Source organism: Anabrus simplex, chromosome 1, assembly GCF_040414725.1.
Source record: "Anabrus simplex isolate iqAnaSimp1 chromosome 1, ASM4041472v1, whole genome shotgun sequence".
In the NCBI taxonomy this organism is placed as follows: domain Eukaryota; kingdom Metazoa; phylum Arthropoda; class Insecta; order Orthoptera; family Tettigoniidae; genus Anabrus; species Anabrus simplex.
In genome coordinates, this window is record NC_090265.1 from 224,611,772 (window position 1) to 224,633,531 (window position 21,760).

General features: G+C 41.4%; 1 protein-coding gene across 4 annotated transcripts in view; it reads right to left on the bottom strand.

Moving 5' to 3' along the window:
• LOC136861679 (solute carrier organic anion transporter family member 74D) overlaps positions 1 to 21,760 on the bottom strand; it is a 287,694-nt gene that overhangs the window by 229,604 nt on the left and 36,330 nt on the right. For 3 of the 4 annotated variants that reach the window (XR_011019109.1, XM_068230951.1, XM_068230937.1), the window contains exon 1: positions 4,291 to 4,430. The exons of the other annotated variant lie outside the window; for it this stretch is intronic. Coding sequence is in view for 2 of the 3 variants with exons in the window: in XM_068230951.1 (XP_068087052.1) it covers positions 4,291 to 4,323 (33 nt within the window). In the remaining variant the exon portion in view is untranslated. Of the gene's footprint in view, positions 1 to 4,290; positions 4,431 to 21,760 lie in introns of those variants that run through there. 4 annotated transcript variants of the gene reach the window in all.

Consider the following 21,760-nt stretch of genomic DNA (forward strand, 5'->3'; position numbering starts at 1 on the left):
CAGGAGTTCTTTTACGTGCCAGTAAATCTACCGACACGAGGCTGTCGTATTTGAGCACCTTCAAATACCACCGGACTGAACCAGGATCGAACCTGCCAAATTGGGGTTAGAAGGCCAGCGCCTTCATCGTCTGAGTCACTCAGCCCGGCTAACCCCGAAACAATCAACACACATTCTATTCTGAATTTGTCATATTATTTTTGCATTTGAGGCAGTCACAAATTCTCCTGTAAAATTCATCTTGTTCAGACGGTAATATCAAATATGTCACCCCGCTGTCCTCCAAACACTAGCGCGCCCCACCCAAGTGCAATTGTATTTTGAATAAGTAATACAAAACAGTCCGCCTCTGTGGTGTAATGGTTAGTGTGATTAGCTGCCACCCTCAGAGGCCCGGGTTCGATTCCCGGCTGCCATAAAATTCGAAAAGTGGTACTACGAGGGCTGGAACGGGGTCAACTCAGCCTCGGGAGGTCAACTGAGTAGAGAGGGGTTCGATTCCTTCCTCAGCCATCCTGGAAGTGGTTTTCCGTGGTTTCCCACTTCTCTTCCAGGCAAATGCCGGGATGGTACCTAACTTAAGGCCACGGCCGCTTCCTTTCCTCTTCCTTGTCTATCCCTTCCAAACTTCCCATCCCCCCACAAGACCCCTGTTCAGCATAGCAGGTGATGCCGCCTGGGCGAGGTATTGGTCATCCTCCCCAGTTGTATCCCTCGAGCCAGAGTCTAAAGCTCCAGGACACTGCCCTTGAGGCGGTAGAGGTGGGATCCCTCGCTGAGTCCGAGGGAAAAACCGACCATGGAGAGTAAGCAGATTACGAACGAATACAAAACAGCTGGTAAAACTTGAGCCGGGATCAGGCTCAAAGTAAGGAATGTAGGCCTATAAGAATATGAACAGTCATTCATTATAAAACGCATGTGGGCATACTGTGTTTTGGACCTTGTTATCATCCTGAGAGGAAAGGAGCTGTTAAAGAGTTCAGGGAAACATTGTTAAATGAAACATGAGTGAGCTATTTCACTGCTACTGAAATTTCACTTTATTCTGAACTAGCTGATGTACCCGTGCTTCGCTACGGAATTCTACATTGTAAAAAGAATTCTAGGGGGCTGCCTGGCCGAGGCGGTAAAGGCGTGCTCGGTTCGCCCGGAAGGACGTGGGTTCGAATCCCCGTCAGGAAGTCGTAAAATTTAAGAAATGAGATTTCCACTTCCGGAGGTGCATATGGCCCTGAGATTCACTCTGCCAGGTTAATTCCTGGAGGAAATGGCAGCCGGACGTAGAGCTAACCACTCTACCCCATCAAGTGCCGAGATTACGGATAGTGGAAACCTTTACCTTCCACCCCTCCCAGGGCCTTCATGACCTGTACCGAGAAGACTGCTTTAAACATAATTCTAGGTTAGGTAGTGTACCCGTTGTGAGCAAGAATGTATTAAATTGCAAAGCTCTTAACGTTACCCTAGAAACGCGACGGCGATATCACCAAACATATTTTCTCTTATGAAGACTGAGTTAGGGAATTTTCACAGTAATGCACTTCGCTAGCATACCATCAGGTTGGGAAGCTTTCATTTTAATGGTAGACACTCACTCTCCACCTGCCTTTTTACATCCTCAGAAAGAGTGTCTTACTGGTTTTCCCAACTGAAATTAACAAACATTACAATGACGTCAGTAGGAATGGCGCATTTAAAAGCAATGCTTTCATATGAAATACGCGATCAAATCACAAACCACACATTTTCTCACTTTTAACGAACAGGTCTAAGCTACCGATATTACAGTCCAAAGTTCCAGAGCTGGGATGACCAAGCCGCAGACAGCCGTGATCCGTTAACACATTTCATCTTCTTTTCGGCGGGGAAGAGGTCGAATAGTGGAGACACCCAGGGCAAAACCCATGCCCTTTTACTAATCTGTTTCCTAGGACTACACGATGAGTCGGTAAATATCAATTTAATACACTGGCGGCGGAAAAATCTATCTGACTTAGAGGCAAATTTCTCCTCCAAGTCAGAGGAGAAACCCACTCTTCACTGCTAATTTGGAATAAAATGAATGTAGAATTTAATAAAAATCAAGAGGAAGAAGCTTAAGAAACGGCTCTTTTCAGGGTAGAATTTTGAGTCATTTAGTGAATTGTGGTGCTATAATTTGAAATAGGCCTAAATTGTTATTCTAGACCAGACCATACTACTACTACTACTACTACTACTAAAGTGAGCCTCTGCCGTAAGTATGCACACTGTTCATTCAAAACAGCGCGTCAGAGTGGGGATCGAACAACTGGAATACTATGATGAACCGGTTTGTTACGTACCAGCTGTATCAGAAAATGTATGAACCAGAGGAATGGCATGCTAAAGAAGAAAGTTTTCTAACTCCCCGGCTATTTTCCGCCAGTAATCAGTCAGGCTATTATACTCGGTACGCAGCAGTAATCCCATCTATCGGAGTTGAGAGGCAGCATATGAGACAAAGAACACCGCCACAAACAATGGTCAATGTAATGTTATTGTTCACCAATGTTATGCGCTTTCGATATTGTAGGCCTTCACATTTAATTTTCTTCATACTTTGAAATACGACTCGTATCATAGTCGGTACGGTAAAACTGAATAAAATATACATGATCGGAAACTGTATTCTCTGTAACTTTTGTTCTGTAGTACTTTTCGATAGGACACCAACAACATAGGTATTTAAAAATTAAATTTTAGGCGCCTTCCCCTAAACTACATTTTAATCTAGTTTGAATAAAATTGTTTATAGCTTAGACTGTAGTTTCTTATTCCCCGTCTCTATATAACGATTTTCATTAAATTATGTTAACCCATTTTCTCGTGGCTCGGAGTTGATATGGACTTAGCAACAAAAATACTAATTCATGAATATCTGTGTTATCATAGCCGGTACGGTAAAAATGTATAAGACATAATTAGTCGGAAATTTAATTCTATATAACTTTCGTTATGTAGTATTTATCGATAAGACTACTAATAATATAAATATTTGAGAATTAAATTTTAGGCCTTTCCCCAAACTACCATTTCACTGACCGTGTATAAAATTATGTATAGCCTAGATTTTAGTGGCTCATTCTCCGACTTTGCATACACATTTTCAATGAGACTTTACCACTAATAACGTGAATATTTAAGAATTAAATTTTTGGCCTTCCCCAAAACTACCATTTCACTCAGCGTGAACAAAATTATTTATAGCCTAGATTGTAGCGACTTATTTCCCAATTTTGCATACTAATTTTCATTAAGATAAGAACCACTAATAACATAAATATTTGAAAATTAAATTTTAGGCCTTCCCCTAAACTACCATTTCAATCAGCGTGAATACAATTATTTATGGCCTAGATTATAGCGACTTATTCCCCGACTTTGCATACCGATTTTTATTAAATTCCCTTCAGCCGTTTTCTAGTGATTCGTGTACATACATACATACATACAGACAGACAGACAGACAGACAGACAGACAGACAGACAGACAGACAGAAATTACGGAAAAGTAAAAAAAATTGTATTTCCTTGTTACTGTGGACATGGCCGATACAGAAATACCATTCTTTTCAAATTCTGAGCAATGTACAGACAAAACTCTTTATTTTATATATATATATATAGATTACTGAAGACGGGCGAGTTTTTATGCTATACCTGCTCACAATTCTAATTTGGAAATACCATTCAGTTTAATGAAAGCACAGTGAACACCAGAAATAATGTGAATAACTTTACCTTGATCAAAAGATTCTATCAGCGTGTTTTCCGACAAGAAAGAAACAACACAAGGGATTTACCGTAACTGTTTACCACATGCATGCTCGCCTGAGAAATTTTGGTACCGGTACCGATAATAAACGGCTACGAATAAGATAAACTTCCACAGGAAATTTTATAGCGCGAACTAATTTTTATCCTTAATTATCTCCCACCGTGAGAACTGGTTGACATCTAATCTCTCACTACTCGTCAAATTGCGATCGGCCACTACTGACTGATCGACACTCTCATCGGGCGAGACTTTAGGTACCGGTACGCCATGCGTTCGAGTTGTGTAACTTACGTTTAGTGTATTGTCTAACGGAACAATAAGAAATAGAACTAGTTTTGTTTTCCTCTCCACCTGAAAGTTTGTTTATACATATGAAAGACGCCAGGAAATACGTACGTTTCAGTGAAAACTTTACATAGCACTAGTGGATCTGTACTGATTCTTAAATAAGAAGCTCTGTCTGAACACACTGTCATTATTAAGCTCACCTCATTGCAAGTTGGCTGCTCCTTGGTCGTCATCTGGTGTCACGATGAGTGTACACTGTTGGAATGGACTATGTGGAGGTGTTTCCTGTGCGACCGGAACTTACTCTAGTGGCAAGGACACGACTACTTAGCCAACTGACAGCTTCATGGCGGTGAGCACGATTCGCGTTCTAATCATCCAGAGCGGACTTTTTTCTTACCCCCATAAAATTTATATCAGAGATGGGACAAAACAAAGCAGAGTTGCCAACTTGAAGCTGCTTCAGAAAAAAAAAACTATGAACTTCATGGAACACCCTGTTTTAACTCTTTCAAACTTAACAGATTCGTTCTATGGAGTCTTGATGGAGCACAGGGAAGCTTGTGAAGCAGGGACTAAACAAAGCGTAAAGCAGCTTCTTCTACTGAATCTGCTTCGAATGCTCTTCCAACGAGAAACTTTTCTCTCACTGCGATGTACTCCCAAAAGTTGGTAGCTATGGTCGCTATCTACTGTGCGACATCTATAAGAAACAGGGGGGTGACACTTCATAGGGAGCGTCCGAAGCAGTTCTGAGATGGGCCAATCGATCTCCGCCAACTAATGAATACTAAAATTCTCTTTTAGAGGGTCAATTTAGAAGGCAGAGGTTGGCATTACACATTCAGTTGCGTGGTACAGCAAATTCAAAACACGACACCGTTATCGTTGCGCGCGAAGGGACCTTGGTCGTACGGTATGTAATAGTGTTTGTTAGACGAAAATTTGTTGAGATTCTTTCGCATTGAACGAGATTTTTGATCCAGTTTTTTAAGAGTATGGTGTGAAATTATAATTATGCCCCTTTCTTAGTGTGAAGAAATAGTATTATGATCATGAACGTGATTCTGCTTCTTACCTGCTGATTGGAATAAATAAATTCAAAATATAAACTGTGTGCATTATGCTGTGTTTTACTTTCATCCTTTCCTTCTCGTGTTTTCCATTCCCATACATAAAAGTCGTGGGAAGTGTTCAACGAACGAACGAACGAAAGATGAGGTTATGTTAGATCGTGATTTAGGCAAGAATGGGCGTTTTGGGGTTTTATATGAATTGCATTAGCATTTTCAGTAATCAGTGTTGCATTTATCACTTAATAGATGTAAATTTACATTAAAATGCGAACGGTGAAACAACGATACAAGCTAGCGTTATAACAGTATTGCCAACATACAAATACGGTAATTGCAATTTAGTTTTCAAGTAAAAGACACGAGAGAAGCTTTAGATACAACTCTCCTACCGAAATACAATCATTATCTCTATCACAATTAAAATTTTAACAAAATAACAACTATCATCATCGTGTTTACTACGAGGTACTATCGTGGGATTTATTTCCTTATGTTGGCAGAGAGAAAGTGGCCACTGTAGCTTCCATGACCTGTTTTATCAGCCAACTTTATTATACAGCAGTGACGGATCTATTTCTCTTATATGACCCTTGATAAGTAAGTTTAAGGGCCGAATTCATAGACAGCGTAAGTGCCCCTTACAAGCCGGGTTTCATTTATATTACCTACTTAAGAGTACCACTTATTGCTATAAGTTGACCTCCCAGCTCCTACGCACATTTAAGTGACTCACTTATGTTGCAGCAAGATAGAGGATAATGATTTTGCTGAATATGTTGCATTTCATTCACAGAAAGCCTTCCGTGCACACACAAGAGATGAAAAATCCTGTCGAAATGTATTGTGACCAACAATTTAAAGAAGGTCTCGTTTTAGTAAAGCGACAGTGATGATTATTGTTCCTTTGGTTAAGACAGTGAACACAACACCTAGAGGACTCACTATCTCACCATTAATGATATTGTTTTGAGAAAATGTATGCCACCCCTTAGTTTCAGATTATTATTATTAAAAGTGACTGAGGAATGAACGATGCTATTAATAGTAATGCCATTCCTTATACAGCCAGTCCCTGCTATGAATGGTGTGAAAATATCGCTCATAGGATCAGTTGGTGCATGCATTTCAGTGGGCTTGGCAGACTGATATGTAATAGCAACTTCTGGCTTGGTGAGGAAAGCAACGGGAAACTACCTCACTCCTCATTTCCCGAGTATGCCTCTTCACTGATACCTAGGCTATCTATGGCAGCTGTTGGCGGAGCCGTAGAGGATCAAACCAGCCTTCAGGCTGAATACCCGGCATACAACATATTATTATTATTATTTTAATAATATAATTTCGCTTAATTAATCGGAAACGTGTTACAAGTTGATGTTATCAAGACTGTGGGCCTATAGAATAGTAAAGAACAATACTGACTTATCAGAAAAATGAACGTGTAGTCGTGCCACCATTTATTCTAAGACTGGTTTGTGCTAATTATATTAGGTTAGTCAACCAATCGTTTGTGAGACTATATCAGAAGTTTTTGAATTACCATGGCATAGCACATCAAAACATATTATTTCCATTTTATTGGGGAAGTTATTTAGGCCTACTACAACGTAAAGGCTGTGGGTATACTTATCAAATCATTAAAAGCGTGGTAAGGCTAGATATTTTACTTTTGGAGGAATACTTGTATAGGCTCGAGTACCTGGATAACTGTAAACATATTAAGAAAATGAAACTCTGGGCTTTTTCGTAGTTTGCATTGTCCACAAGTTTTTCCCAAGTCATTCATATTCTGCTGAGAAACTGCGTCGGTCTGCTTGTTCTGTATTATGTGCATGTAGTCGAACAAGTTCTTGCAGGTGCCGCTTCAGCTCCCTGTATTGTTATCTGATAACCAAATAAAATATAGACTTAACCTCAAAAATGACAACAAATGTCGCGCGATGTCCTTCGACAAACAAAATACAATAGATCATTCCACTATTCGGTAGCCAGAACTATACGATCCAGGAAGCATGGACATAATATACAGCATTGCCACATCTCTAGTGAATACTTACTGTATCACCGTGTGTGCTCTTTAAGTTTTGTCTATGAAATGTAAACTCTTATAAGTGAATACTTAGGCCTACTATAAGTGATCCCTTATTACTGAAGGGTTCCACTTATGTACGTATAAGTGCTGCATATAAACTCGGCCCTAAGACTCATTTTAGACGGGGAGAAATTTGAAATATACAAATGGACAAATGGGATCACTTCTTTGATTTCCGATTCCGAACCTCAATGACAGAAGTGAAGGGTAAGGAATTGGCCTGGACGTCAACCCCTTACTCCAACTAATCGATGCCCACGTGACGCTAGACATCTTAAAATACCATGGTTCTTAGGTTGAAAATGACGTAGGCCTATACTAGGTACACACATATATTTTTGTTGTATTAAGCAAGACAACACTTTCCTTATGAGGAATATTTTGGTACCACAGAATACCTGACGTTACAGATACGGTGTCGCAGCAACAGATGTCAAAGTTCCAATGTATCTACCTAACCTCACTAAATCATGATACAGGCTACTTGTGGGAGCACATCACAGCGAAATTTTTTGTTAGTTATGTGACATTTAAAACAACTTACTACATGTACAGTGGCGTATAATGAAGGCTACCAAGGCTGTTGGTGAAGCCCAAACCTCAAATTTACCGGCGAGTTGGCCGTGCGGTTAGGAGCGCAATTTAATAGATATATATTTACCAGATATTGTAATAGGAGTTGAATCATGGCTGAGAAATGATATAATGGATGCAGAAATTTTCTCACGGCACTGGAGTGTGTATCGTAGAGATAGGATAGGAAAGGTGGGAGGGGGAGTTTTCATTCTGGTGAAAGAAGAATTTGTAAGCTACGAAAAAGTTAAAGATGAGACACATGAAATTCTAGGTGTAAGGCTCATTTCTAAAGATAATAGGCAACTTGATATATTTGGAGTGTACAGATCGGGAAAGGGTAGCACTGATGCGGATTCGGAATTATTTGATAGGATAGTCAGCTATGTGGGAAACGACATGGAAAGAAATGTGATTGTAGCGGGAGATCTGAATTTGCCAGATGTCAATTGGGAAGGAAATGCGAACGACAGGAAGCATGACCAACAAATGGCAAATAAGTTAATATGGGAAGGACAGCTGATTCAGAAAGTGATGGAACCAACCAGAGGGAAAAATATTTTGGATGTGGTTCTGATAAAACCAGATGAGCTCTATAGGGAAACTGAAGTAATAGATGGTATTAGTGATCATGAAGCTGTTTTTGTGGTAGTTAAAAATAAATGTGATAGAAAGGAAGGTCTTAAAAGTAGGACTGTTAGGCAGTACCATATGGCTGATAAAGCAGGTATGAGGCAGTTTCTAAAAAGTAACTATGATCGGTGGAAAACGGTAAATAAAAATGTAAACAGACTCTGGGATCGGTTTAAAGAAATTGTTGAGGAATGCGAAAACAGGTTTGTACCTTTAAGGGTGGTAAGGAATGGTAAAGACCCACCTTATTATAATAGAGAAATAAAGAGACTAAGAAGGAGGTGCAGACTGGAAAGAAATAGAGTTAGAAATGGCTGTGGAAGTAAGGAGAAATTGAAGGAACTTACTAGAAAATTGAATCTAGCAAAGAAGGCAGCTAAGGATAACATGATGGCAAGCATAATTGGCAGTCATACAAATTTTAGTGAAAAATGGAAGGGTATGTATAGGTATTTTAAGGCAGAAACAGGTTCCAAGAAGGACATTCCAGGAATAATTAATGAACAAGGGGAGTGTGTATGTGATGATCTTCAAAAGGCAGAAGTATTCAGTCAGCAGTATGTAAAGATTGTTGGTTACAAGGATAATGTCGAGATAGAGGAAGAGACTAAGGCCAAAGAAGTAATAAAATTTACGTATGATAACAATGTCATTTACAATAAGATACAAAAGTTGAAAACTAAAAAAGCGGCTGGAATTGATCAGATTTCTGGGGATATACTAAAGACAATGGGTTGGGATATAATACCATATCTGAAGTACTTATTTGATTATTGTTTGGCCGAAGGAGCTATACCAGATGAATGGAGAGTTGCTATAGTAGCCCCTGTGTATAAAGGAAAGGGTGATAGACATAAAGCTGAAAATTACAGGCCAGTAAGTTTGACATGCATTGTATGTAAGCTTTGGGAAGGCATTCTTTCTGATTATATTAGACATGTTTGTGAAATTAATAACTGGTTCGATAGAAGGCAATTCGGTTTTAGGAAAGGTTATTCCACTGAAGCTCAACTAGTAGGATTCCAGCAAGATATAGCAGATATCTTGGATTCTGGAGGTCAAATGGACTGTATCGCGATTGACATGTCTAAAGCATTTGATAGGGTGGATCATGGGAGACTACTGGCAAAAATGAGTGCAATTGGACTAGACAAAAGAGTGACTGAATGGGTTGCTATATTTCTAGAAAATAGATCTCAGAGAGTTAGAGTAGGTGAAGCTTTGTCTGACCCTGTAATAGTTGAGAGGGGAGTTCCTCAGGGCAGTGTTATCGGACCTTTATGTTTTCTTATATATATAAATGATATGAGTAAAGGAGTGGAATCGGAGCTAAGGCTTTTTGCGGATGATGTTATTCTCTATAGAGTGATAAATAAGTTACAAGATTGTGAGCAACTGCAACGTGACCTCGAAAATATTGTGAGATGGACAGCAGGCAATGGTATGTTGATAAATGGGGCTAAAAGTCAGGTTGTGAGTTTTACAAATAGGAAAAGTCCTCTCAGTTTTAATTACTGCGTTGATGGGGTGAAAGTTCCTTTTGGGGATCATTGTAAGTATCTAGGTGTTAATATAAGGAAAGATCTTCACTGGGGTAATCACATAAATGGGATTGTAAATAAAGGGTACCGATCTCTGCACATGGTTATGAGGGTGTTTAGGGGTTGTAGTAAGGATGTAAAGGAGAGTGCATATAAGTCTCTGGTAAGACCCCAACTAGAGTATGGTTCCAGTGTATGGGACCCTCACCAGGATTACCTGATTCAAGAACTGGAAAAAATCCAAAGAAAAGCAGCTCGATTTGTTCTGGGTGATTTCCGACAAAAGAGTAGCGTTACAAAAATGTTGCAATGTTTGGGTTGGGAAGAATTGAGAGAAAGAAGAAGAGCTGCTCGACTAAGTGGTATGTTCCGAGCTGTCAGCGGAGAGATGGCGTGGAATGACATTAGTAGACGAATAGGTTTGAATGGCGTCTATAAAAGTAGGAAAGATCACAATATGAAGATAAAGTTGGAATTCAAGAGGACAAACTGGGGCAAATATTCATTTATAGGAAGGGGAGTTAGGGATTGGAATAACTTACCAAGGGAGATGTTCAATAAATTTCCAATTTCTTTGAAATCATTTCGGAAAAGGCTAGGAAAGCAACAGATAGGGAATCTGCCACCTGGGCGACTGCCCTAAATGCAGATCAGTATTGATTGATTGATTGATTGATTGAGCGCGCAGCTGTGAGCTTGCATTCGGGAGATAGTCGGTTCAAACCCCAATGTCGGCAGCCCTGAAAAAATGGTTTTCCGTAGTTTCCAATTTTCATACCAGGCAAATGCTGGGGCTGTACCTTAATTAAGGCCACGGCTGCTTCCTTCCCACTTCCAACCCTCAACCAATTCAATCAATACTGTTCTGCATTTAGGGCAGTCGGCCAGGTGGCAGATTCCCTATATGTTGTTTTCCTAGCCTCTTCTTAAATGATTCCAATCACACTGGAAATTTATTGAACATCTCCCATGGTAAGTTATTCCAATCCCTAACTCCCCTTCCTATAAATGAATATTTGCCCCAATTTGTCCTCTTCAATTCCAAATTTATCTTAATGTTGTGATCTTTCCTACTTTTAAAGACACCACTCGAACTTATTCGTCTACTAATGTCATTCCACGCCATTTCTCCGCTGACAGCTCGGAACACAGGGCTTACTACTTAGTCGAGCAGTTCGTCTTCTTTCTCCCAGTTCTTCCCAGCCCAAAATTTGCAACATTTTTGTAACGCTACTCTTTTGTCGGAAATCACCCAGAACAAATCGAGCTGTTTTTCTTCGGATTTTTTTCCAGTTCTTGAATCAAATAATCCTGATGAGGGTCCCATACACTGGAATCATACACTATTCTAGTTCGTGTCTTATATACCCTCTCCTTTACATCCTTACTACAAAAGCTAAACAACCTCATAACCATGTACAGAGATCTGTATCCTTTATTTACAATCCCATTTTGTATGTGATTACCCCCAATGAAGATCTTTCCAATTAACACCCAGATACTTACAATGATCTCCAAAAGGAACTTTAACCCCATCAACTCAGTAATTAAAACTGAGAGGACTTTTCCTATTTGTGAAACTCACAACCTGACTTTTAACCCCGTTTATCATCATACCATTGCCTACTATCCACCTCACAACATTATCGAGGTCATTTTGCAGTTGCTCACAATCTTGTAACTTATTTATTACTCTGTACAGAATAACATCATCCGCAAAAAGCCTTACCTCTGATTCCACTCCTTTCCTCATATCATTTATACATATAAGAAAACATAAAGGTCCAATAATACTGCCTTGAGAAATTTCCCTCTTAATTATTACAGGGTCACATAAAGCTTCACCTACTCTAATTCTCTGAGATCTGTTTTCAAGAATTATAGCAACCCATTCAGTCACTCTTTTGTCTAGTCCAATTGCACTCATGTTTGCCAGTAGTCTCCCATGATCCACCCTCTCAAATGCTTTAGACAGGTCAATCGCGATACGGTCCATTTGACCTCCAGAATCCAAGATATCTGCTATATCTTGCTGGAATCCTACAGGTTGAGCTTAAGTGGAATAACTTTTCCTAAAACTGTACTGCCTTCTATCGAACCAGTTATTAATTTCGCATTCATGTCTAATATAATCAGGAAGAGTGCCTTCCCAAAGCTTACATGCAATGCATGTCAAACTTACTGGCCTGTAATTTTCAGCTTTATGTCTATCATCCTTTCCTTTATACACAGGGGCTATTATAGCAACTCTCCATTCATTTGGTATAGCTCCTTCATCATCATCATCAACATCTGTTTACCCTCCAGGTTCGGTTTTTCCCTCGGACTTAGCGAGGGATCCCACCTCTACCGCCTCAAGGGCAGTGTCCTGGAGCTTCAGACTCTTGGTCGGGGGATACAACTGGGGAGTATGACCAGTACCTCGCCCAGGCGGCCTCACCTGCTATGCTGAACAGGGGCCTTGTGGAGGGATGGGAAGATTGGAAAGGATAGGCAAGGAAGAGGGAAGGAAGCGGCCGTGGCCTTAAGTTAGGTACCATCCCGGCATTCGCCTGGAGGAGAAGTGGGAAACCACGGAAAACCACTTCCAGGATGGCTGAGGTGGGAATCGAACCCACCTCTACTCAGTTGACCTCCCGAGGCTGAGTGGACCCCGTTCCAGCCCTCGTACCACTTTTCAAATTTCGTGGCAGAGCCAGGAATCGAACCGGGACCTCCGGGGGTGGCAGCTAATCACGCTAACCACTACACCACAGAGGCGGCATAGCTCCTTCAACCAAACAATAATCAGATAAGTATTTCAGATATGCTACTACACCCTAACCCATTGTCTTTAATATATCCCCAGAAATCTTTTCAATTCCAGCCGGTTTTCTAGTTTTCAACTTTTGTACCTTATTGTAAATATCATTGTTATCATATGTAAATTTTAATACTTCTTTAGCAATAGTCACCTCTACTATCTGGACATTGTAACCAACAATCTTTACATACTGCTGACTGAATAAGCCTACTTCTGTCTTTTGAAGATCCTCACATACACACTCTCCTTGTTCATTAATTATTTCTAGAATTTCCTTCTTGGAACCTGTTTCTGCCTTAAGGTACCCATACATACCCTTCCATTTTTTCACTAAAATTTGTATGACTGCCTATTATGCTTACCATCGCGTTATCCTTAGATAACTTCTTTGCTAGATTCCATTTCCTGGTAAGTTCCTTCTATTTCTCCTTACTTCCACAGCCATTTCTAACTCTCTTTCCGATCTGCAACTCCTTCTTAGTCTCTTTATTTCTCTATTATAATAAGGTGGGTCTTTACCATTCCTTATCACCTTTAAAGGTACAAACCTGTTTTCACATTCCTCAACAATCGCTTTAAACCCAACCCAGAGCCTGTTTACATTCTTATTTACCGTTTTCCACCGATTACTGCCTCGTGCCTGCTTTATCAGCCATATGGTACTGCCTAATAGTCCTACTTTTAAGAACCTTTCTGTCACATTTATTTTTAATTACGACAAAACAGCTTCATGATCACTAACACCATCTTATTACTTCGGTTTCCTTATAGAGCTCATCTGGTTTTATCAGCACCACGTCCAGGATATTTTCCCCTCGAGTTGGTTCCGTCACTTTCTGAATCAGCTGTCCTTCTCATATTAGCTTATTTGCCATTTGTTGTTCATGCTTCCTGTCATTCGCATTTCCTTCCCAATTGACATTTGGTAAATTCAGATCTCCCGCTACAATCACATTCCTTTCCATGTCATTTCCCACATAGCTGATTATTACCATTGCTGCTAAAGGCTGTGCCCCTGGGTGAGCGTGTAACCGTGTGGTATCAACACGACGGAGCTCCCCGTAACATGTCAGCAGATGTTCGCAACTACCTGAATTTTACACATCTTGGTCGGTATATAGGAAGGGGAGGATCTGTCACCTGGCCTGCTTGATCGCCCGATTTGACGCAATGGACTTCATCCTAGTCCGCCTCTGTGGTGTAGTGGTTAGTGTGATTAGCTGCCACCCCCGGAGGCCCGGGTTCGATTCCCGGCTCTGCCACGACATTTTGAAAAATGGTACGAAGGCTGGAACGGGGTTCACTCAGCCTCGGGAGTCAACTGAGTAGAGGTGGGTTCGATTCCCACCTCAGCCATCCTGGAAGTGGTTTTCCGTGGTTTCCCGATTCTCCTCCAGGCAAATGCCGGGATGGTACCTAACTTAAGTCCACGGCCGCTTCTTTTCCTCTTCCTTGTCTATCCCTTCCAATCTTCCCATCCCCCCGCAAGGCCCCTGTTCAGCATAGCAGGCGAGGCCCCCTGGGCGAGGTACTGGTCATCCTCCCCAGTCTCATCCCCGACCCAGAGTATGAAGCTTCAGAACACTTTTTCTTTGCTAGTGACTTTACGTCGCACTGACGATGGGATAGGAAAGGCCTAAGAGTCGGAAGGAAGCGGCCGTGGCCTAAATTAAGGGGTCAGCCCCAGCATTTGCCTGGTGTGAAAATGGGAAACCACGGAAAACCATCTTCAGGGCTGCCGACAGTGGGATTCGAACCCACTATTTCCCGGATGCAAGTTCACAGCCACGCGCCCGTAACCGCACGGCCAACTCGCCCGGTCTCCAGGACACTGCCCTTGAGGCGATAGAGGTGGGATCCCTCGCTGAGTCCGAGGGAGAGACCGACCCTGGAGTGTAAAGAGATAAAGGAGGAGGAGAAGAAGAAGAAGAAGAAGACTTTATCCAATGGGGCTGTTTGAAGGATGTAGTGCACACTAAGCAGCCGGAAAATCCTGAAAGCCTTCGAAACCTTATTACGGAAGCCTGTGAATCCGAAACACCTGCAATGCCACAAAGAGCTCGAATGGCAGTTCAACGGCGTGCTGAAACGCGCATTACTGCAGAAGGCCATCTATTCCAACTAGGGTTGGGCATTATGTCCCTGTTTCGGCACAATGTGCCGGTGCACAGTTATGTTCCTCTGTTCCAGAACACCGAGTGTCAATTGTTCCGAAACATTCTCAAGCGAGCCGGAGACACTGGACTCGCTGTCCCATCAGAAGCGCCACTATGCACTGCCCTGTCCTTCGCCTACTAGCTGAACTGTGCAGCGGGCGCACGGGACGCGGGACTGCAACTGCGCAGTGTAGAGAGAACTTCGAGAGGCAACATTACATGCTCCGCGCCAGTGGGAACTGGGAATGTGCCTGTACGGAACGTGCTGTGTGGTGTGTGCCTGTGTGTAGTTATGGCCATGGTCCAGCATAAAGCTGCAGGGAACGTGAACGAACAGTCGGAACACTGAAATTCGCGCCCACTAATCACGTTTAAAGGCTGCGTTTAGGTTAAGATTTTTCCGGTCAATATAAAATACAGATAACACGGTTACAATGGCAGTTCAGGTGTTTAAAAGTAACCAATTCAAGAATATTTTCACCAGTGTATTGACCTGTATTGTGAGTAATTAGTGAGTAATTAATGTCTCGAAAATTTCCCTCAACACTTTCTCGGGGATTGACGTTAAACATTAATTTGGACTTTAAGGAAACTTTTAAGCCCAAGAAAAATATGGGTCGTCGCTTTGGAATTAAAAATATAACTGGATGAATACATTGTTGTACTTTCGTGCTGTTAGGCCGGGCGCATATTGAGAAGCAGCTGGCCGCAGAGCAGGGAAGAGCAGAGCAGAACAGCGCGAAGCTTACGAAACTGCGAAGTGGACGTGAGCGCACATTGCCACGCAGGGTCTCGTCGGTTTTCAGATATAACATGTTTTCTTTAGACTCTGTGATACTGGGGCATCCAGTATAAAGCGGCTCTTTTTTCTTTTTCTTCAAGCATTCGCGATTTTTCCCATTTTGTTAGTCATCTTCACAATTTCCCTTGTGCTGATGGCAACGCGGTTATTCAGCTTAAGACAATCGCAATAAAAACAACCACCTTCGCCAGTTTACAAGACTGAAAAATATTTCTATGTTACCGATGTTCGGCGTTCATATGGACTAAGCAAAAAATTTAATTCATGATTATTTTTTATATTTTTTACGTCGCACCGACACAGATAGGTCTTATTGCAACGATGGAATAGGAAAGGGCTAGGAATGGGAAGGAAGCGAGCGTGGCCTTAATTAAGGTACAGCATTAGCCTGGTGTGAAAATGGGAAACCACGGAAAACTATCTTCACGGTTGCCGACAGTGGGGTTCGAACCCCCTATCTCCCGAATTCAAGCTCATAGCAAGGCGATCCTAACCGCACGACCAACTTGCATGGTAAATTCATTAATAGGATCACAATGGGGGAGAGGGAAAAATATGTATTTACAAATGTACTGCTAGATTTTCATCTAGTTGTCACAAGACACAAGATACTAAAATCAATCAACATTGACAATCTGTTGTGAACGCGTTTGCATTTATATTTGATAAGACATGATAAATGATTTTCCGTGTTTATCTCTTCACATAAATGTGATGATGGATGACGGCGATGGAGTCGGCGATGATGCTCTCCATAATCAGCATTAGATCTTTGTCTTAAATTCTATGGGCCGATTGCAGAAACGGCATTTAGACGATGTCTACGCTTAAACAATGCCTAAGTATGGCTGCCGCGTTGCAGAGACGTTATTTATCACTTAGACACTGTCTAAAACCGATGTTAAACCGGTCATGTTTAAACACTGCCGAGAGCACTGTTTAACCTTAAATGACAGGAGTGAATTCACAATCAGAGGTTATGTACCGTGAAATATGTAATTTGTATTGTCATGTTGAGACGATTTCGGAAAGAAAGGCTAGTCCGACGGCCTCTCTTTGGGTCGCCCGCTGCTAAATCGCAGCAATTTGTTTGACATGCACGGGGAGATAATAATAAAATAAGGTTTCGCTTTACGAGAGACTTGTTTCTTGAGACTGACTAAGTGACAGTCCGGTAACTGTCAACTTGAATAAATTCTTGGCAATCGATATATTTTATTATATACATGGGGTAATTTCCATAGAATTATAGGTCACTTCGACAACATACATATCACAATTACGTGTCCCGATCGTCCGAGGGCTGTCACATACATCAACCGGGAGAGATTCACTTATATTTACTGCCAAGTAAACACACACAATGGTGAAAACTAAAAAGTAGGTTGTATGGGATTTTTATATATATAATCGCATAGGTTTTCGACAACTATCAGATAGGAAAAGGCAAGTGGTGGTGATTATCGTTTAAAGAGGACTGGGGAAGAAGAGCCGTGGCCATAATAACAGCCCTAGTATTTGCCTGGTGTAAAAATAGGGAAACCATGGAAAACAATCTTCACTGCTGCCGATGATGCGTTTCGAATCTACGATCTCCAGAATTCAAGCTACATCTATATGGCCCGTACAACACACTCCATTACACATTACTATTGCTTCATCTTCTCTTCGTTAAAGCTACTGTATTTATGACTAAATTACACTCACTGGAACAACGCTATAATGAAAGCGTAAGCTACACTTCCCCGTACGGTGCCGTGTCGCTTTAGTGTCGATAATATTATGAGATTTAATTTGCACCCAAAGCGATACTCTTATCTGTGGGCAAGTCATGCTCAGCCATATTTGAGTAAAGTGTAGGAAGACAAACAGCTGACTGGCGTTCGGCGTGCGCACCGACGAATTTCATTGGTTGCGGCAAGCAAAGAGTTGCATGAAAGATACTTCTGTCTCCATTTTCAAACCAAAATTGAAACTTTAAGGGATGTCTAGTTAAACGTCGACTGAACATTGTTTATGCAATGGAAGATCGTGAATGATTTAGACGTTGTTTAGGTAGACGATGTCTAAGGCTTAAAACTAGTCATCGTTTCTGCAATCGGCCCTATATGTTGCGAGAACTTGGGTCACGGATTGTTTCATAGATATATGAGGATTACATTCTTTTGTTTGCTGTTTGTTTAACGTCGTACTAACATATCGAAGGTTTTCGGCGACGGAAGGGTGGAAGATTGGGAAGGTAGCGAGCGTGGCCTTAATTAAGGTACAGCCCCAGCATTTGCCTAGTGTGAAAATGGGAAACCACGGAAAACCATCTTCTGGACTGCCGACAGGGGGGTTCGAACCACTATCTCCCAAATGCAAGCTCACAGATGCGCGACCCTAACCGCACGGCCACTTGCTCGGTGGGTTACATTTTAGGCCTTTCTCTAAACTACCTTGTTACGCAGCGTGAATAAAATGATTTATAGCCTAGACTGTAGTGCCTTATTCCCCGAATTTACATACCGATTTTCATTAAATTCTGTTCAGCCATTTTCTCGCGAACATACATACATACATACATACATACATACATACATACATACGTACAGACTGCATTGCAGTCCACATGATTCACATAGTACCTACAAAACATGGTGAGACTGAATGGCTGTGGTAATTTTCTCCTCTATTTCTAACTGCGTGACACGTGCGCAGGAAACTGTGTTTCGAAGACTGCGCGTGGTAGGCGGAAGTAGGTGCAGAACCGGCCTGCTCTGCTCTGTCGTCAACTTGCGATGGTGCAATGATTTGTGTGGATTACAAAAATCTGCTCTGCACTTCGAATTCCTTCCCTCTCAACTTCCATTTACTTTCTTCAATATCTCGAAAATTTCCCTCAACACTTTCTCGGGGATTGACATTAAAAATTAATTTGGACTTTAAGGAAACCTTTAAGCCCAAGAAAAATATGGGTCGTCGCTTTGGAATTAAAAATATAACTGGATGAAAACATTGATGTACTTTCGTGCTGTTATGCTCTCTGCGCTTCGAAATCCTTCCCTCTCAACTTCCATTTACTTTCTTCAATATCTCGAAATTTTCTCACAACACTTTCTCGGGGATTGATGTTAAAAATTAATTTGGACTTTAAGGAAACCTTTAAGCCCAAGAAAAATATGGGTCGTCGCTTTGGAATTAAAAATATAACTGGATGAAAACATTGATGTACTTTCGTGCTGTTATGCTCTCTGCGCTTCGAAATCCTTCCCTCTCAACTTCCATTTACTTTCTTCAATATCTCGAAATTTTCTCACAACACTTTCTCGGGGATTGATGTTAAAAATTAATTTGGACTTTAAGGAAACTTTTAAGCCCAAGAAAATATGGGTCATCGCTTTGGAATTAAAGATATAAGTGGATGAAAAAATGTTGACACTCCAACACAGGGCGGCACACAGCCGGTATCGACAGGCAGACACAGCTAAGGCCAACTAATCTACCCAGTGCGGCCTTGGCACAGCACGTTCGGTTCAGGCACATTCCAGCTGAAGCGGAGCATGTCCTGTTGCCTCTCGAAGTTCTCTCTAGGACGCAGTTACAGTCCTGTGTCCTGTGTCCCGTGTCTCGGCACTCTGTATCGAAACACTCCGCCTCAAGCTCCTAATGTTGCGGAACAAGTGAATGTTCCGGTCTGCCCAACCCTAATTCCAACACTGACTGCGCTAACAGGCTGTTGTTCAGTCAAGCGGATTCAAACTCCCCAACCATTCTATCCTCGTCCAGCCCTTCTTATAAAACATCCACATAAGCAGCCCTAATGGCCTAGAACAGAGCCAAAATAAATAAATAAATAAATAAATAAATAAATAAATAAATAAATAAATAAATAAATAAATAAATAAATAAATAAATAAATAAATAAATAAATTGAATAACCCACGACGTGAGGGTATTCGGATACATTGGCTCTGCAGATGACTCTCGAAGTACAAAATGCGAATAAAGTTTGCAGGTTCAAGTGAGATTCGAACCCACCTACCAAACGCACCTGTATTAACAGCACCGCACTTAACCTATGACACCACGGCGACTCCAACGCGTAGGCATTCACAAAGTCTACTAGATGCAGTAGCGGCGATTGGGAATTAGAAGAAGGGGGGCAAAAAGTCTACAAAAAACAATCAGTACCCGAGTTTGTGGGATGTAGTGTGCGGGGGGAGGGGGTAAATACATAAAAACGAGGGGTGCGGAGCTACAAAATGGTAAGTTTTTATGCTTTCGGAAATAATTTCGACAGAGAGTTATAGGTTGACAGTTTATCAACTTAAGTGCGGTAATAATAGTTGTTTGAGATTTTGATTCAAAACCATACAATGGAACAATATTACACATGTATTGCAATTAAATTAAATAGAAGTACGGCGTGATTATACAATTAAATGAAATTTAGTGTTTGACTACACTCTCCGCCTCTGTGGTGTAGTGGTTAGTGTGATTAGCTGCTACCCCGGGAGGCCCAGGTTCGATTCCCGCCTCTGCCATGAAATTTGAAAAAAGTAATACGAGGGCTGGAACGGGGTCCACTCAGCCTCGTGAGGTCAACGGAGTAGAGGTGGGTTCGATTCCCACCTCAGCCATCCTGGAAGTGGTTTTCCGTGGTTTCCCACTTCTCCTCAAGCCAAATGTCGGGATGATACCTAACATACGGCCACGGCCGCTTTCTTCCCTCTTCCTTGTCTATCCCTTCCAATCTTCCCATCCCCCTGTTCAGCATAGCAGGTGAGGCCGCCTGGGCGAGGTACTGGCCATCCTCCCCAGTTGTATCCACCGACCCAGAGTCTGAAGTTCCAGGACACTTCCCTTGAGGCGGTAGAGGTTTGATCCCTCGCTGAGTCCGAGGGAAAAGCCGAGCCTGGAGGGTAAGGAGATTAAGAAAGATCATACAAAGGAACAACATTACAACCGTCCTTATAAAGTTGTTTAACTCTTGTATAGTTATACAGTGAATAAACCCTGTATAAGCGTTTTACATTTTTCTTACTAAGAAACGAGGTATATGCATTGCATTACTATACAGCACGTATACACTCGTTCCAAGGCGTAGGAATCTCTTCCTGCAGTTCATTGGCGTCTTTCCAAATACTTTAATATGTATTAAAGTATTTGGTCTTTCGCACGCTCACCGCCTTTATGATCGCTTCTGCTGGTTATCTACGAGCAAAACTTTCCGGAAAGTCGCACAGTAGCGCGGCATATCGAAAAGGCAGTGGCAACACTAAGTGGGACAGCTGGAAATTGGCTTATACTGATATCAACATTTCTTCAGCTTGCTTGTGTAGTGAACGCCAAAAAAGGAATGGAAAAGCTTATGAAAAGATCAATAGCTCCTGACTGGGATAGTACGGAAAACGTAAGCACTTGTAATCGAATCGGCTAGTTGAAAAGGGTAGGCTACACATTCCAAAATCCTTACTTTTCAGGAGAAAGGAAAACCTGTTTTGTAGCTAAAAGAAAGGTTTGATCAAAAAAGTTTCTATTAGGCATTTATACATCATATTTGTGCGTATTCAACTACAAAGTATGGAAATCATATTACGTACGGTTTTCAAGTTACACCATTTTTTATGTCAAGGAATATGTCCCTTTTTATACTCAAATTTGAGAAAGATCTATCTTTGTAGAGGCAGATGATGTATAATAAACTCGCAGTTTCACAAGTCTATTAAGCAGTAACACCTCTGAATGCTGTATGTCTTCGATGTTTAAAATATCGTGAGGATCATCAACGTTATCGTCCATTCTTTCAATGTGTGTTCAATATTAAATGGATAAGTCGAATATTTCACCACGATTATATTACTGTAGACAATAAATAGCACGAAAATTAACTGCCCACTCGTTTCTTTTACCGCTACTCGCTGCTATACAACGCTTATACAAGGGTCCTGGTCTGCATAAGCAATTCAATGAATAACTATAACAGATGTATACACAGGAGGCTTATACACG